Genomic DNA, 18,860 nt, shown 5'->3' with positions numbered 1-18,860 from the left:
GGCTGAGGCACAAGAATTGTTTGAATCTGGAGAGGTGGAGGTTGCAGTGAGCCAAGATTACACCACTACACTCCAGCCTGGGTGACACAGTGAGACTCCATCTCAAAAATAAAATAAATAAAATAAAATAAAATAAAAATGGAAAATAATTTGATGTTCAGAGTTATAGGTTGGTCAGCTTTTATCTAGCAACTTGAAAGGTGTTAACAGTCCTCATTAAACAGTCATTGCACCCAAAGTGTAAATCAAATCTGACTAAGTGAGCCCCCTGGAGAATAGGAGAAGAAGCACAGGCAATACACTATTTGAGCCATGACAAACTTAAAGGATTTCTTTTTTTTTTTTTTTTTTTTTTTGAGACAGAGTCTCGCTCTGTCACTCAGGCTGGAGTGGTGCAGTGGCGCAATCTCGGCTCACTGCAAGCTCCGCCTCCCGGGTTCACGCCATTCTCCTGCCTCAGCCTCTCCGAGTAGCTGGGACTACAGGCACCCGCCACCACGCCCGGCTAATTTTTTGTATTTTTAGTAGAGACGGGGTTTCACCGTGGTCTCGATCTCCTGACCTCGTGATCCGCTCGCCTCGGCCTCCCAAAGTGCTGGGATTACAAGCGTGAGCCACCGCGCCCGGCCAACTTAAAGGATTTCTATCTTAGAAAATTAACCTTATCACCTGGGAAGATTTATTTTAATGTAATTATGTTTTATATTTTTTTAAAAAAACAAAACATTTAAAAGATAATATAAAAACTGTAAAATCAGCAAAATGTTAAGCAGTTGTCAGTTCACATAGCATTCCTTCGATCTTCTCTCACTATCTCTTCAGATCTTTACTCAGAAGTCATCGTCTTGGCAAACTCTTGGCTACTCAGCCTCAAATTTCACCCCATACACTTCCTTATCTATTTTCCTTGATCTGCTATTTTTTTTCCCTTAACATTCAACTATCATACTATATATATGTTTTACTGATTTATCTGCTTTATGGTCTGTCTTCCATGTTACTATGCAAGCTGGGATTCTTGCCACCATGTATATCAGCAGCTGGCACATAGTGGGCACTGATAAATGCTTGTTGAAAGAACGAAAGAATGAATGGCAATTGATATTTATTGCTGTTAGGGTGCAAGTTCTACAACAAGTAGTTACATTGCCTTGTTAGGAGTTTAACTCAAATAAGAGTTACACCTAACATTAGTATGTCCTTAATCTTTATTTACCCCAGGCAGAATACAAGCTCTGTTCAAACACCACTAGAAAATCTTCGTGGAAAATCCTGCATCCTGTTCTCTACAGAACGGACCTATTCTCCTCTGTATATTATACCAGCTCTACCAGGTGACTTTTTTTTTCTACTAAAGTCCCCTCTAGTGGTACCGTTGGGTGTTGGCTGCCTTAACTCCATCCTTTTCTCTCAGCAACTCAATGTCACCAGTTAAATGATGACCAAACCAGAGGTGACACCTGGTGCCCTCTGTGCTGCAGCAACAGAAGGTTATTGTAGAGATTTGTGTTGTTGTTTTTTGTAGAGTGCTTGGTTTTTATAGTGTTAGCCTTCATAGCCTTCATAGCTAGCCTATATAGTATGTTAGTTTCCATGCTATTTTTCTAAAAAAAAATTTTAATAAAAGATTACTTGCTAATAATTAAAAATTATGAGATTTTAAATAAATATCTGTATTTCTTCCTTCTCCTCAAAAATAAAAGATATGGCACAAATGGTTAATATTCCTTATGGCAAAAATAAGTGGAGCTGAGAGGTATTCTACCATAAGTGGGACATTCATTTTTCCCACTCCATCATAATTCCTGCCACTCCCAAGCTAGTTCAGATATTGCAGCCTAGACTCAGATCCTACTTAACATGTATGTTGGAGCTATTTGGTTTTATCACCCCTGACATACTTTACTCATTCATAACCTGCTTAACTCTATTAAGATTTGAACTTCTAAGTCTATTCATAAATAAATGACTGCCCTGTGGGTAAACATATGAATTAGTATCTATAGCAAAGCAAAAAAGTGACTACAAAACTTAGCACCATAAAACATTTATTGTCTCACATGGTTTCTGTGGGTCTAGAATCTGGGAGCAGCCATGTGGGTGGTTCTGGTTTGGAGTCTCCCCTGAGGTTACTTTATAGCTGTCGGCTTGTGCTAAAATCTTGACTGGGGCTAAAGGTTCAGCTTTCAAGATGCCTAGTTTACATGGCTGCTGGCTGAAGATCTGCCTTTCTTCCCACATATACTTTTCCACTGGGCTGCTTGAGGGTCCTCATAACATGTCAGCTGGCTTTGCCTAAGGACAGTGATCCAAGAGAGGGCAAAGGAGCTCATGCTTTTTATGACTTTGTCCCCAATGCCACATATCATCACTTCTGCCTTATACTCTTCATTAAAAATGAGACACTACCCACACTCAAAGGAAAGAAAGCAAAGCTCTACTTATTAAAAGGAGAAATAGCAAAGTGTTTATGAAACATATCTCGGTTTACAGGTCTTGACTGAGTCATCAAATAATTGCTTTATTTTGATCTGGGTACTATTCTAAGTAAAACTAAGAGCCTCGAGTGGTTCCAATTTATAATCCTGAGGTTTAAAAACTTGTGCAAAGCGTTCAAAGAGATTTTTTTTTAACATAGCTTTAGGATAAACTACTCTTAAATTTTAGTGAAAGACAAACTTTTAGTTACTTATCATTCAGCACCTATGTAGCCTCTTTGGGAAACTATCATGCACTTGTATATACTAATCACTTCATAGTACAATGACTTGTTTTCTGGATGTGTAATTTCAGGATCACTGTAGACAAATTTCTTCTTAATCATTTGTAACTGCAGTCTTCAGTAATACCCTGGATATTGGTGAGTTTCCTGTGTTTTACTTTTTCATTGCTTTTTTTTTATATGACTATAGTATTCAGCCTCAGCAGCAACTAGGCCATCACATTTTTTTTTCTCTTCTCAAAGAGAAAGGGTGGAGGTTTTGAAAGAAGGAGAACCCTGAGGAGAAGAGTAAGTTTAAAGCCAAGCCAGAAAATGTTATAGAGACTCCTCCCCTGATTCTCTTTGGTGATGTACTTTAAATTTTAAGTTCTCAGACTGCTAAGTGTATTTTGATATGTCCGGTTAACATATTGCCAGTAGAGGCATTAAGAGGCTTTTGGTTTGTTTTGAAGCTGAGTCTCGCACTGTCGCCCAGGCTGGAGTGCAATGGTGCGATCTCGGCTCACTGCAACCTCCACCTCCTGGGTTCAAGCGATTCACCTGCCTCAGCCTCCCAGGTAGCTGGGATTACAGGCACCCGCCACCATGCCTGGCTAATTTTTTTGTATTTTTAGTAGTGATGGGGTTTCACTATATTGACCAGGCTAGTCTTGAACTCCTGACCTCGTGATCTGCCTACCCCAACCTCCCAAAGTGCTGGGATTACAGGCGCGAGCCACGTGCCCGGCCAAGAGGGTTTTTTTTTTTTTTAAATATATATATTTATTCTTTGTATTTCAGGGCTACTCAAATTATGGTGGCAAAAAGGGGTATACTTACACAGCAATTTACTTGTTAAGATAATTTTAATTTCTGCAAGGCAGGGTTCCTCTACAAAGCTGACGTCATATCAGATTCACAGCATTGACACCATATGGGCGTTACGATCTCACTCATACTTTCTCCTTCTTCCATTTATCAGTCGACAAACCTAACAGACTTTATTTTTTGCTAAGATAGACACCTGCTCCATTTTTTGATACTATATTTACAGCATTGAGCTCTGTAAGTTTAGTATTCATTTCCTACTCAGAACATGGTCAGCAGCAATATTAGCAGAAATAAACCTTTATAAAGCCTTAAATAGTTCTACAAGGCAACAATTTTATTATACTTTTTTTCCCTTAAAAGTCACTGACTTTCCTTGAAATGTTATGCAAGATTTTTAACACTTTCCCTCTAATTTATTGAGTTCATTGGTTTTGCTATTTGCTAGTTTGGGTTTCATAAAGCACATTGGAAATCAGTTTTTGAAAACATAATGTGGGTGATGATTTAGAGACTGTTGCAGCTTACTCAACTGCTTTCAGAATTTAAACTCTGCTTATTTTTATTTAAAATATGTACAAAGACTCATAAGACAAAATATTATTGTTCATTTTCCAATACTGAGTAATATATTCTGTTTTTTTAAAAAAAGTCATCTTATAGACACCATAAAATAATTGTCAATAAATTCCTACTGTAAAATAACCTTTTTGTCAAGTACAATCCTTTGTTTTATACATATGTAACTTATGGATATATACAATGAAAAGAATGTCAATATAGTGCTATATAAATAGCACAGAAATTGCCCAAAGACTCAAAAAGAAAATTGGAGACTTAAATACAAGATGATTTGTCTTTTACACATTTAAATTCCTCATCTGAAGAAAAACTATTTAAAAAAAAAAACACTGATTCTAAGAAATAATTTAGAAAAAACAAATAAGTAAAAGGTATAGCAGAAGGACAACAATTTAAGAATAAGCTTAAGCAAATGAAAAACACTAAACATCTGATGAACAATTCTATCACATATCTGGAAATTCCCAACTAGGGAAACAGAGAGAGTGCTTTAAGGACCAAAGTAATAGGCATCGGATGCCAATTTTGACATTTCCATAGAACTCTACTTTTCAAAAAGTACATTCATTTAGAACTTCAAGTGATTCTTCTCACAACTTTGTGATATAGGCAGATATTTTAATGTCTATATTTCCCCATAATAAAAATCGAAATAGAGATCATCTTAACACTTAAGGTTTGTTAAAACAATCTCTTTTTCTCTTTCCTTCACAAGAGAGAGGAAGACTCATTCTTAAATAAAATTTGCAACATTTAAACCTTGTTCACCTTCATCTAGATATTTTTAATTGAATTGAAAATCAAAGATGATAAAAATATTTTTTGTCTAGAAAATGAATTTCCAAATCTGTCTCAATTAACAACTGTTTACTTATTAACATATACTCATCAACATTCACTACCAGAAAAAAATAAGACAAGAACAACAACAACAACAAAAAAAAAACCTCACAAACCTGAGAAACAGTAAAATGGCTAAAAGATTTAGAATATAGAATTAAAAGGCATAAATTTTTACCTATATAAATAAATGTAAAAATGTATTCAAATGGGCTTTTCATAAATTGTATGTTTTTAAAAATTATTCCGAATATATCACAATATTCAGAATTATAAATATTAAATAATTTTCTGATTATTATCCTGTAACCAAATGCAATTACTGAAATTCTTTGTAGATTAGCCAATCCTCACACCCCTCACCTACCACGAACTTCAGCTTAGAGCCAGCCATTCACTAAATCAAAACTCAGCCATCCTCAACAAAGAGCTCTTCTTTGTGCATCCACTCTTAACATCTTTTGAAAAATTCAAACTACCTTTCTAAACTGAAACTTACATTTAAAAAATTAGCTTCTAATATCAATATAGTAGAGGTTAATTATTTGCTCCATGGAAGCCATACCTCCCTTTTAGCTTCCTAATCATTTTACCTACTTGGCACCTTTTTTTCCCTAGAAGATTGAATCAAAGGAACGGAAATAACACTCAAATAAGTAAAATCTCTACTCACTCCAAAATACTGAAAAGAATTATTCAATGGGAAATTATTTCAATCATTGGTCAAATGGACCCTGTTGTCTTGTCTTTTGAATTCTACCTATGGATCAAGCTATTCTTTATTAAATGGAGGTAAGCCAGGTTTGACTTTACTGTGACAAATGCACTAGGCCCTTAGACTTTAGAGGACTGTAGTAGAACACAGAAAATAACAATTGTAAAATAATACAAGTCATAGTAAGCCAAGAATCAGTAACAGTAATGCTAGTATGGAGCAGTAACTTTCCTAAGCTTTTAACAGGTCATAATAAATCAGCCCCCAATCAATACAAAGCAACCGAGCTATAGAATAATTTCACTTACCCATGATGGTTAGGGCTGTAGCTTTTGTTAATTCTTCTTTCATTGACTCGATTACTTCTAAATTACCACCATCCAGGTTGCATCTATTTATGGTTCCATTCCCCGAACTGATCCAATAAAGCTTGTTTTCCACATAGTCTATCGATAGACCTGTAATTAAATTTTACAACTTAAACATAATGATAGCCACTTATGTTATAATATTCACCTAGCACCACTGGATTTGAGGGGGAAAAAATAAGTTGAAAGCTCAGATTTTTGTCTTTACAAATAAGATCTGGCTAATAGGGAAATACACATATACTGTTTTGGGTTTTTTGTTAATTTTTTAGAGACACTAAAAAATTAGGGTCTCACTCTGACATTTAGACTGGAGTGCAGTGGTGCAATTATAGCTCACTGCAGCCTCAGACTCTCAGGCTTAAGCAATCCTCCCATCTCAGCCTCCTGCAGAGCTAGGACTACAAATGGGCACCACTATGCCCAGCTAATTTTTATTTTTTTTTAATAAAAGGGGCTCACTATTTTGCACAGGCTGGTCTTGAACTCCTGGGCTCAAGGGATCCTGTCACCTTGGCCTCCCAAACTGCTGAGATAACAGGCATGAGCCATGGCACCCAGCCAACATAAGCAGTTTCAACTGACAGAGAAACGTTATACTTTTATAGGCACTTAACAGTTATCTCTATGGATTACCAACATAATCTGTGTCACTGAGAGAAATGACAGCTCCATTTTACAGAAACAAAAAATAGTACCTAGAGTAGATAAGAAATCTGTGTTCACAGCTAGTTAGTGGACATTCCAGATATTTTTTGAAAGTTTCTGTTTCCAAATTGAGTGCCTGCCCTCTTCATTATGCCACTTTGCCTCAGAAAGTTTTAATGCGTAATGACTCATTTGGGATACTAATTTAACTGATGAAATTTATAATTACTCATCTATTTTCCATAAAATTTACTTAGGCAGTTACAGATTTAAATTGGTGATTTCATCCCTCTTCAAGTAAATCCAAAAATGGAAGATTTTCAGCAAATAGTAATTTTACCAAAGCACAGAATTAAATTGAGCTCATTTGGAGGCTGATATGGGGGAGATAAACCATTTGGCAAGTGAGTGAATCAAGCCAATGGCTTAAGACCCTAATCTTGAGCTGGCACAGTGTGTCACTGAGGTAAGGGTAGGCTTTATTGTATTTTATGGGCAACTTCACATATTATAGTGGTGGCCATCATTGTCAGAGGTCTCAGGGTAGGTACTTTTTGTTTTCTAAAGGTCCTTGGCACACATCTACTTAACTACTGGCATGTTCAGCAGAATCAGTATCCACTTTTTAACAATAACTCTGTAGAACCATGTTGACCTTCTGTGATCCATAACTACTCATGGAAAAGTGCATGTGGGCATATACTCAGGCACACAATGCAACCAAGTGTTCCTGGGATCTCTCTCAGAGAATAAAGTGAACAAATCACAAATAATTCCCTTAAAAAAAAAAAAAAGATGAAAAGAAGGAAGGGCAGATGACTGAAGAGACACACAGATTCAAGTGCACTGAGAAAAGGTCAAATATAGCCTAATAATTCTCAACTACAGGGATACCCAGGACAAAGAATGTGAATCGTTATAGGCATTTATCTCTATGGATTAGACCCTCTTTTTTTTTTTTTTCTGAGAGTTGGGGTCTCACTCTGTTGCCCAGGCTAGAATGCAGTGGCACAATCATAGCTCACTGCAGCTTTGAAATCCTGGGCTCAAGCAATCCTCCCACCTCAACCTCCTGAGCTGCTGGAATTACAGGTGTGAGCCACCTCGCCTAGTTCTATTTTTTTTCTTTTTCTTTCAATAAGTGTATGGTTCTATAGGAACAAGGTAAAGCTAGATTATGCTCAGAGTCAGGACATGTGTGGAATGTAAGGTAATGACTGGCCACAGGGCTACTGTGTTTCTAATTAAATTCTGTGTCTTGATCTGGGCACTGGCTATATAGGCAAGCTCATTTAATCAACATTCGTCAAGCCATATATTTAGGATGGTTTACTTTTCCATATGTATGTGATTCTACAATATAAAGTTTACATCTAAAATGAGGGAAGAAGCTAGGGAGTATATGGGAAGTTTAAGCAAAATAAAACAAAACCTCCTAAATCAATGCAATACACAAGGCCAAGCAATTTAGTGAAGACGGGGCTTCAGAGGGAAGAATTTTGTCTCCCTTTTTTTTTTTTTTTTCTGGATCTGAGTTCACCAGAGTCTATTATTCAACGTCTTTGCTTCTGGACTGTGCCTAGAGGAAAGAGGCTTTGTCATAGTCATCTTATTATATTTGCTGTCTAGCATGATGACTAGAAAAAACAAGAAAATTAATAAACATCAAATAAATGGACAGACTATTAATTCCATTTTGAAACTATAGCTTGTTTTCAAAGAGTTCTGCCTAGGAAAGTTTAGTTATCTTCCCAACTGAATTTTTTTTTTTTTTTTTTTTTTTCAGGCAGAGTATCACTGTGTCGCCAGGCTGGAGAGAAGTGGCATGATCTCAGCTCACTGCAACCTCCACCTCTCGTGTTCAAGTGATTCTCCTGCCTCAGCCTCCCAAGTGGCTGGGACTATAGGCACGTGCCACCACACCCAGCTAATTTTTGTATTTTTAGTAGAGATGGGGTTTCACCATGTTGGCCAGGATGGTCTCGATCTCTTAACCGCATGATCTACCCACCTCGGCCTCCCAAAGTGCTGGGATTTCAGGCGTGAGCTACCACGCCTGGCCCCAACTGAATTTTTTAACGTACTACTTATACCCAGATACTGTAACAAGTATAGAGGAAGAGCAATGATTCAACAGCTCTACTTAGTATGGCTTAAATATTTAAATTAATTTTAAGATTGAATAGTTTCAAATTAATAGGTTTAAGATTCACAAAAATGATATTTAAAATTTCTATATTAATCTCTCTCTCTCTCTCTCTATATATATATAGGCATGTGATGCATATCACGTAACTCCCTCCATATATCTTCTTTCCTGTTAAATATATTAGCTTAACCCTTAAATGTTCTTGGGTACACTTATTCTCAGGTTCATAAAATAGAATTGCAATGCTCTACAAATCCCATTATGATTTTTAAAAACTGGTGACATTTGCTTTATATTCATAGTATAGATATATGTAGAAGTATAATACATGTCTCTGAAGTTTATTAATGTAAATGTTTTTGCATCATTAGATTTTTCATTTTGTTATTATCATTCACTTAAGTCCTAACAACACTAAATGATTAATTGGTATACATGATGTTGGAATAATTTTTGAATCAGTTCTCTGTTATGCTAATATTTTAAAAAATGAATCACTAGGCAGTGAACAAATAATTGTTTAATGCAATTAAAACTACTCAGTGATTTTATAATGCTAAATCAATACCCACGAGAAAACAGGTCAAACGTGAGCATATTTATAAAATTGTCCTGGAACCTATGCAAAGAAATATAATTATGTCTGTACTAAAGGATCCTCAGAATGGGTGACTGAAATTTGAAAATCTTCAAAAGGGCGGTAGAATCTGTCTGAAGAATGTATCAGTTGTAACATAGTCTTGTTTTTATAAGACATATTTAACTAATTTTTGAAATCATCTGAATCTGGCTATCAAAAGAGGAAATCTAGATCAAATAACATAGTAAGTATATAAAAAAAATTAGTCACCATTTAAATTGAGAAAGAACCTTATGAAAAGAAAAATGTATGTTTTTTACCTATCTTTTCTATTTTTATAAAAATACAGTTAGTCCTTATGCTTTAATTGTAACATTCCTTATTATCAGTCCCAAATTTTCCTTTATATATTATTTTATTTGAATATTTTGATTTAAATAGGCCAGCTTAATTTTTATTGAGACAATGAAAATTGCAAAAATTATGTAATTTCTCTCATAATAGAAATATTCTACATATTAATGTAAGAAACTAAATATTTTTAAATAATGTAATTTACCTACACATACAGTATTTCATATGTTACTGAAAAAATTAAGTTTATTAAGTTTTAAGTGTTGCTGCAATTAAGACTAGGCATTTCATTTTGTGTGTCTCATTTCTAAGTGGCTCAAAATTAAATAAATATACTATGCAATATGTAGTTAAAATAAAAATGCAAGGGTATAAAAAAGGAATGTTAAAAATTAAGAATTAAGGCTTTCGGCTGGGCGTGGTGGCTCACGCCTGTAATCCCAGCAGTTTGGGAGGCCGAGGCGGGCGGATCACGAGGTCAGGAGATGGAGACTATCACGGCCAACGCGGGGAAACCCCGTTTCTACTAAAAATACCAAAAATTACCCGGGCACTGTGGCGGGCACCTGCAGTCCCAGCTACTCAGGAGGCTGAGGCAGGAGAATGGCGTGAACCCAGGAGGTGGAGGTTGCAGTGAGCTGAAATCATGCCACCACACTCCAGCCTGGGCAACAGAGCGAGACTCTGCCTCAAAAAAAAAAAAAAAAAAAAAAAAAAGGAATGTACTGAGGAAACCCAAGCACTTTTTCTGTTCCATCCCTGGCTTCTCTGTGAATGAACACAAATCTAAGATGTCAGCCTTCAGTTGCCTTGTCTAAGTATTTCTGGCAGCCTTGCCCTGGCTACTCCACCATTGTGAGGTGGTAATGATAAGAATAATGCCTCAAACAATTGTGTCTGACACATGGCAAGCATGATGTAAATGTTAGCTATATTTACGAGTGGTATAAATGTTTATATTTCCCTTTCAAGCTAAGCCTCTATTCTAAAGCTTGCAACCATCTCTCTGGTAATCCCATAACTGATAATTTGGAGATAATCTAATTACTAAAAATTTTGAGATTATGTACTTCATTCATAATCACAATATTCTCTCAATTATAAAACAAGCACATCAAAATTAGAAACTTTTGGTCTGTGAAAAGTAATAAAAGACATGATTTAGTCTGGGAGTAAATATTTGCAATCCATGCATCCAAGAAAAGGTAAGCATCAATGAAAGAACTTTCAAAACTCAATAGTTAAAAAAAATGCAATTCAAAAAGGGGCAAAAGACATGGAGCATGATGACTAGAACAGAGAAGAAAATTTCACAGAAAAGAGAACAGAGAAGAAATATTTCACAGAATAATACATACAAATGGCAAATAAACACATAAAAAGGTGTTCAATATCATAGGAAAATGCAAATTAAAATGAAAATTGTTATAAACAACCTAAAGTCTAGAAGAAATAAAAGTGTTTTTAACTGACAATAAGATACACTATATATCTATTAGAATAGCTAAAATAAAAAGCAGTGAGAACACTAAATGCCAACAAGGATACAGAGAACTGGATCACTGATAACACATTGCTAGTGGGAATGTAAAATGATAAAACCACTCTAGGAAACAATTTGACAGTTTCTTATAAAATTGAGCACACTAATGCAATGTGACCCAGTACTGGGAATTTATCTCAGAGAAATAAAAACTAATCTTCACACAAGAATGTGTATATAAACCTTTAAATTATTATTATTATTTTTTCAAGACAGAGTCTCACTCTGTCACCCAGGCTGGAGTGCAGTGGCATGATCTCGGCTGACCGCAACCTCTGCCTCTCAGGCTCAAGTGATTCTCTTGCTTCAGCCTCCTATACCGCCCTGCTAATTTTTTGTATTAAATATTTTTTGTAAAGACAGCTTTTGCCACCTTGGCCAGGCTAGTCTTGAACTCCTGGCCTGAAGTAATCCACCCAACTCAGCCTCCCAAAGTGCTGGAATTACAGGCATCAGCCACCACGCCCGGCCTACATTAATTTTTTTAAAAGCACATTATTCAACAACTAGTCAGAGTATACTGCCTTTATCTTAACATGATCTAAATGCTTCCTGGAAATTACCCTTTTCATTTCACCCTGTCAGTTACAGGGCTAAAGTAGTCAACTGATCCCTTACTACTTATCTTATTCAAGGTAAGATTTCAACATTTCCTCCGTCCTTCCTACCATAACTCATTTTACCTCGGACAGTTTATCCATATCCCGAGCCCTTGATGAGTAGCAAATCTTATATGCCTTGTGAAAATAACACACATAGAAACAGAGGAAAAACCAGAATCAATGAAATTATTTCTTTAAGTGTTTTCTTTTAAAAGCATTTTAAAAGCTTTAATACCTATAGTTTTATAATTTTCCAAAACTATATTTTATAGCTTGGTAAGTAAAATAGAACAAAATATTTTTAAAGCACTGGATTGTGTCACTTAAATATTTTTAAACTGTAGTTCCTGACAACATAATGCTAAATATTTCCTTATGTTAGATTTGCTATGCATATAGAAAAATTCACAGTTTAGTACACACATCATCCTCTTGCACATATCATCATCATGTCTTTTATGCCTGCTTTTCTTTTCTGCTGAGAATAAGGAAAGCCCCTCCTCTTTCTGTTGCTTCTTTAAAAAAAAAAAAAAAAAAGTATTTTTTTTCAAGATCCTGTAGCAATTTCAAAATATCATCAATTTGGTTACAATTGTTTTTTCTAATTTTCCTCCCTGCAAAATATTTGTTGTTTATTTTCAGTGTCTACTTATCTTATCTGTATGATGAGCATAGTACTCATGAAAAACATTGAGTGTTTTTGCTTTGTTTAACTCTACTAAAAATCTCATTCAAATGGCTTTTAATTATCAGTGATTTTTTTTTTCCTTCACTGAACTGTGTCCTCCTTGAGGATGGTACCAGGTTTTATTTTCAGGGTCTAGTACCTAGTGGTCACTTCATAACCTTTTTAAAAAATTACCTCCCCCGCACCCCCAACTTAATAACATTTGAATTAAATGAGGAAATGAATAATCAGACGAAAGTGTAATATATTTAAATTATTTGTGTGTGTTAGCATGTGTAATTATAATATTAGTTTGTCAACTTCTCCGGCTTTTTTTGTAACCTATTTGTAACATTTCTTTTAAGATGTGCAGTCTTAAATGGAATGTGCTTCTTACATAATAAAAGTGATTGTGCTGAGTAATAAGTATATATCAATAACAGAAATGCATAATATTGAACAAGGAAACATATCCAGGACTTTTTTAAAAAAATTCACTTCTAACAACTGTGGTTCCTTATTTTATTTTGATGTGGGAAAAAGTGCTTAAGAGTGTTATCTACGAATATAATTCACAATCAACTTCATACAGTGTATGAGTTGGAATAAAGTAATAGAAAATGCCTGGTAGATTTCAAGAAGATGTACTTCAAGTTTAAGTAAACAAATAACTTTCAATTGGGATTACATTGAAAATAAAGGGCAGGCCGGGTGCCATGGCTCACGCCTATAATCCCAGCACTTTGTGAGGCCGAGGCGGGTGGATCACGAGGTCAGGAGTTCACGACCAGCCTGGCCAATATGGTGAAACCCCATCTCTACTAAAAATACAAAATTAGCCACTCAGGAGGCTAAGGCAGGAGAATTGCTTGAATCTGGGAGGCAGAGGTTGCACTGAGACAAGTTGCGCCACTGCACTCCGGCCTGGGCAACAGAGTGAGACTCCATCTCAAAAAAAAAAAAAAAAAAGAATAAAGGGGAAACATCAAAGAAATAAAAATATATATAGTACAAAACATTCCTAAGAATATCTATGAAGGGTAATGTTGATTGACAAGCCAAGTTCCTTTATATGAGGCTTAGGGGATAAAATTCATAATATAACGGCATTTTAAACATAGAAATCACTGTAAGCAGTAAAGTAAAATCCTCTGATATGTAAACTGCTCTAAGCATTTAATGTATCCAAGACTGAGTAATACATCTTAATTGAGAATATTTAGCTCAACAATGGATAACTGGAATGCTGATGTTGATTTGTATTTAACAGAAACAAAGTTATTCAGCCTAAATTGCCTGAAGGCTGCAATTACTCAGGCTTTAGTGACACATACTCATAAAATGCCAAGCTGAGCGTTTTCATATGATTATGATGCACTTCTATTTTAAGTATGTCACATGTGGATTTAACAGCAAACAAGCAAGGGAAGTCAGTGAATTGCAATATAAAAACAATTCCTCAAACTAGAAAGTCTAGTGTATCAGTGGCATTGCCATTGCAAAGCAATTAAAGATTCAGAAATAATTAATTGTGAGGCACAACTGGCTAAGAGGTGAAACTGGTTCTTGCATACTCCTGGCTGCTTAGAAAAGTCAACTGTTGTGTCCTAACTGGGTCCACATTTCTTAGGAATAAGCTAGTTCTGGATTTTTCCCTTTCCCACATTCCATGCTTGAAAAGTATCAGCTTTATTCCCTGATCTTTGCTGAGGTCAAGTAATTGCTATATGAAATCAGCCTCTCTGGGCACAGCATAATGATTAAGATTTAATATGGTTTTGGAAGCAAATAAACTTGGATTTGAATCCCAGCTTTCATCGTAGACTACCTTCTTTCAACAAGACTCAGTTTCTGAATCTATAAAGGAAGGAAAAGAAATTCTTTCAGAAATAATTGGTATGAGATGATTAATGCAAAGCATTTTGAAAGTGGCTGATATATTACAAAAGCTTAAAAAGTAGTCACTATAATTATATTATTTTTGTTGCCAGAGTGATCATGGTTCTACCATATGAAAGATCTTGATAAGTGCATGCAGACACAACGGTGTGGCCTCATGATGAGAATACAGGTACTATAAAGGGTGTTAGGTAATAATTGCTATGAGCTAATTAATGCTGCTCCATTTTTACCAGGCAGAATATAGTGTTTTCTCCTCACATTCTGGAATAAAAATTAAAATGTATAATCTGACAACAATATGCACGAGAAGAAATTCAGTTGAACAGTGGCTCTTCTTTTCTTAATTGTTTAATTTTCTTCACTGAAATTTAAGGAATATTGTAGGCAGTTTGAGCCAGAGCTCACACAGACTCATCATTAAATAATCATTACAATAATTGCTTGCAATAAGTAAATGAAATTACAATGAGTAAATAATGCAGTGATTAATGCCCTATGCATTTAAGCATTTCATGGTGTGATGATCATGTATGCCAGCAACAACAAGTTTGTATTTATTTTTTCACACACTCATATACCCATTCACAGTACAGTAAAATTCCATTTTAGAAATCACTCAGTGGAATAGTTCTGAAGGAATCTTTTAAAGTGGTATTACCATGACATGGACTACTTAGAGTATTTCAAATATCCTATGTCAAGTGTTTCCTTGTGAAACAACTTTGATTCTATATTATATAGTAGTTTCAGTTTATATATAAAACACAGAAATATTTTATCCAATTATTTGCATAGCAGTTTTAAATTATTCAGAAGGACAGAAAAAAATAATAGTAAAATATTATCCTTAGCAAACTACTACAGGAACAGAAAACCAAACAATACATGTTCTTACTCATAAGTGAAAGCTGAATGATGCGAACTCATGACCACAAAGAAGGGAACAACAGACACTGGATTCTACTTGAGGGTGGAAGGTGGGAGGAGGGTGGGAGAGGAGCAGAAAAAAATAGCTATTGAGTACTAGGTTTAATACCTGGGTGATGAAATAATCTGAACAACAAACCTCAATGACATGAGTTTACCTATATAACAAACCTTCACAAGTACCTCCGAACCTAAAACAAAAGTTTAAAAAAATAGCAAAAGGAATAAAAAAAATTTTAAAAATAGGAAACACAATAATCTGAAATTCTTTAGTATTTTCTCTTAATTAGTAAGAAATATAAGCTCTTAAATATATTTTAAGAAAATGGTTGAGGCATGCACAGTGAAAATACTCTAACTTTTTTAAAAAAACTTACTATGCACTGTACTTTTAATCTGGTTTAATCTATATGAGGCCTTTGGGGATAGATCAAAAATTACAATTAATAGGGTTGAAATAAATGAGGGATTACTGTAAAAATTTTTTGATTTCATCTTTATTCCCTGTGCTAAGAAGATTCATCAATAAGTAGATAATATGACTATATTTATTTCTGCCTGTTCTTCAATTTTATGAGAAATCTGTCATTGAGGTGCTAATGAGAGCCCAGTGGCCACAGGGTTAGACAGGGGAAGCTAGAGAAAAAGCAAGAGGAATAAGTGGAGAAGAAAATTTAGAAGTGTAACATTTCCAACTTTTTCTTCCTAGCTAGTCATGTACTTACATAGCAACCCAGGTGCATATACATAATATTTTGTACACCATATGTGTGAAAATAATGGTATAAATATAAATCTGAGAGCACTTTAATATGTTTTTTATTCCTCGGATACATCAAATGAAATGCAACATGAATCCATATCCAGGTCACCAAGTATGCACTTACAGTGGAAATATTCTTTCTAAATATCACACATTCACAAATTAATCTTACTCAACTAAGACATATCAATAAATCTTAGGTTTAGTCAATCCTGTAGAGAGACTCTTGTTATAGGATAGGAAACAGTATTCACTTCATTCAACAAATTTTTATTGAAAATCTACTTATGTGCCAAAATTGTGCTATAAGTTGAGGCTATAATGGTAAATAAAGCAGATATGGTCCCTAGCTTTGTGGTGCTTCCCTTTTAGTTGATGAGGCAGTAGGTAATCATATATTCAACAAACAAATTAAAAATTTAAATGATAACAGAGCTAAAAAGTAAAATACAGTCCTAAAAGTGTCTGTTTTAGAAGACTTCAACCTGGTCACAGAGGTCAGGGAAGGGTTCTTGGAAAATAACACTTGGCTTATTAGACAGGAGTGAGTGAACTAAACTAAGAGGAGACAGGAGAAATTTCTGGGCAAAAAAATCACTTGTTAAAATGTAATATTAGTGAAAAGATCCTAAAAATCGGGAGAATATCAAAGAAGGGTAATATGGCTGGAGTGGGAAGTTTTGGTCACACTGCACAACTACAGAAAAGTTTGTGTTCAAAACGTGCGATGATTACTTTTATGTGTCAACATGGCTAGGCTGTGATACCTAGTTATTCAATCAAACACTATCCTGGGTGTTGCTGTGGAAGTATTTTGCGGATGTGATAACCATGTGCAATCAGTTGACTTTAAGTGAGGGAGATTATTCTCAAAAATCTGGATGGTCCTGATTCAATCAGTCGAAAGGCCTTATGAACAGAATTGAGGTTTCTCTGACAAAGAAACTCATTTTGTCGTCTTCAGCTTCAGCTCCTGCCTGAGAGTGTCAAGCATGTCTTTAGTGATAGACTGCCCAAAGATTTCAGATTTGACTAGCCAGTTTTCAGGATCTCATAAGTCAAAATTTTGCAACAAATAACATATATGTAGGTATACATATACAGCAGGTCCTTGAATAACATTTTAGTATAACATTGACTAGGAAAAAAAGTGATTCCCACCTGAGGCCACTGTCTGTATGGAGTTTGCCTGTTCTCCCCATGTTTGTGTGGGTTTTCTCTGAGTGTTCTGGTTTCATCCCACATCCCAAAAATGTACATGTTAGGGTAATTGGCATGTTTAAATTGTCCCAGTTGAAGAGACTGACACCATCAAAATTGCAGAAGAGAAGCCAGATGGCTTCACTCTCCCCAACAGAAAACCAAAAATAATTATTGAGTGCCAAGATGATCACCAGCAATATCCAGGAACTCAAATCTGAGGCTGAGATGATCCCTGAAGCCATAGAGAAGTGGAAAAACTCTGAGCAGACAGTAAGAGAAATGGGCCTTTCTATTCATAATGCCCCTCCCCCAATCTGCCAGTCACCACGCATGAATGATTCCTCCAAGACTCATGGTTTCTACACTGGAAAAAATGAGATTAAGGCAGAGGCAGCTTCCCCAGCATCTTGGATCCCCTTTTAAGAAAACTATTACTGTCTGGACCCACAGGAAGAATCATGAGGGCCTGTAGGGAGAAAACCCCTGAGGGCAGCTAGAGACACAGAAGGAAGGTGGGATTAGAAACCCCAACCTGTGAAACACTGTTCTTTATCTCAGCCAAGGGGACACCAAATAAAAGTTGATATTCAGCAGCAACACACTGTAGGAGGCAATCTCAATGAGTATTCTGAGCATGAAGCCCCAGCCAGTCTCCTACAGAGCCAAGGTATCCTCCTTAGGAACCCCACTCCAATTCAGGACCGGAAGTGTTCTGAACACTTGTGAAAGCCAAGGCAAATTTGGGATTAAGATGCCATCTAATGCCAAAAAAAAAAAAAAAATGAAAAAGCAAGCCATCAATCTAGGATTAAGTAGATTTACAAGTGACTGCAAAGAAACTCTAAGCAAACATACCCTAGAAAACTAACACAAGCCAGACACAAGTAAAGGCCTTCAATGAAAAGCTATAGACATACATCCATAAGAAACAACAGCAAACAGGGAACCAAGACCTCCTCAAATGGACAAAACAAAGAGCCAGTGACTAACCCTAATGAGACAGCAATTTGTGAGCTCTCAGATCAAGAATTCAAAACGGTAGTTCTGAAGAAACTCACTGAACTTCCAGGAAATGTGGAAAATCAATTCGGAAGCTTATCAGAGCAAGTAACAAATATTAAAATAATAATTTAAAAAATCAAACAGAAATCTTAGAAGTGAGAAACAAGTTTGCTGAACTAAAAAATGCACTAGAGGCAACAGCAGAATGGATCAAGTGGAAGAAAATAAGTAAGCTTAAAGAGAGGCTATCAGAAAACATACAGTAAAAGGACAAAAAAGAAAAATAATAAAAAGAAATGAAGAACACCTGCAAGATATAGAGAATAACCTCAAAAGTGTAAATCTAAGAGTTATTAGCATACAAGGGGAGTTGAGAAAGAGCAAGGGGTAGAAAAATTACTCAAAGAAATAATAACAGAAAACATACCAAACCTAGATAAAGATAAAAATATCTAGTTATAGGAAGGTCAGAGATCACCAAACAGA

General features: G+C 35.5%; 1 protein-coding gene across 1 annotated transcript in view; it reads right to left on the bottom strand.

Moving 5' to 3' along the window:
• The window catches only part of LRP1B (LDL receptor related protein 1B), a 1,933,392-nt gene that overhangs the window by 595,450 nt on the left and 1,319,082 nt on the right, over positions 1–18,860 (bottom strand). The window contains exon 32 of the mRNA XM_003267617.4: positions 5,975–6,124. Coding sequence (XP_003267665.2) covers positions 5,975–6,124 — 150 coding nt within the window. The remainder of the gene's footprint in view (positions 1–5,974; positions 6,125–18,860) is intronic.

This window comes from Nomascus leucogenys, chromosome 20 (assembly GCF_006542625.1).
Source record: "Nomascus leucogenys isolate Asia chromosome 20, Asia_NLE_v1, whole genome shotgun sequence".
Classification (NCBI taxonomy): domain Eukaryota; kingdom Metazoa; phylum Chordata; class Mammalia; order Primates; family Hylobatidae; genus Nomascus; species Nomascus leucogenys.
Note: the sequence above shows the minus strand (reverse complement) of the source record. Positions and strands in the feature narration are given on the sequence as shown.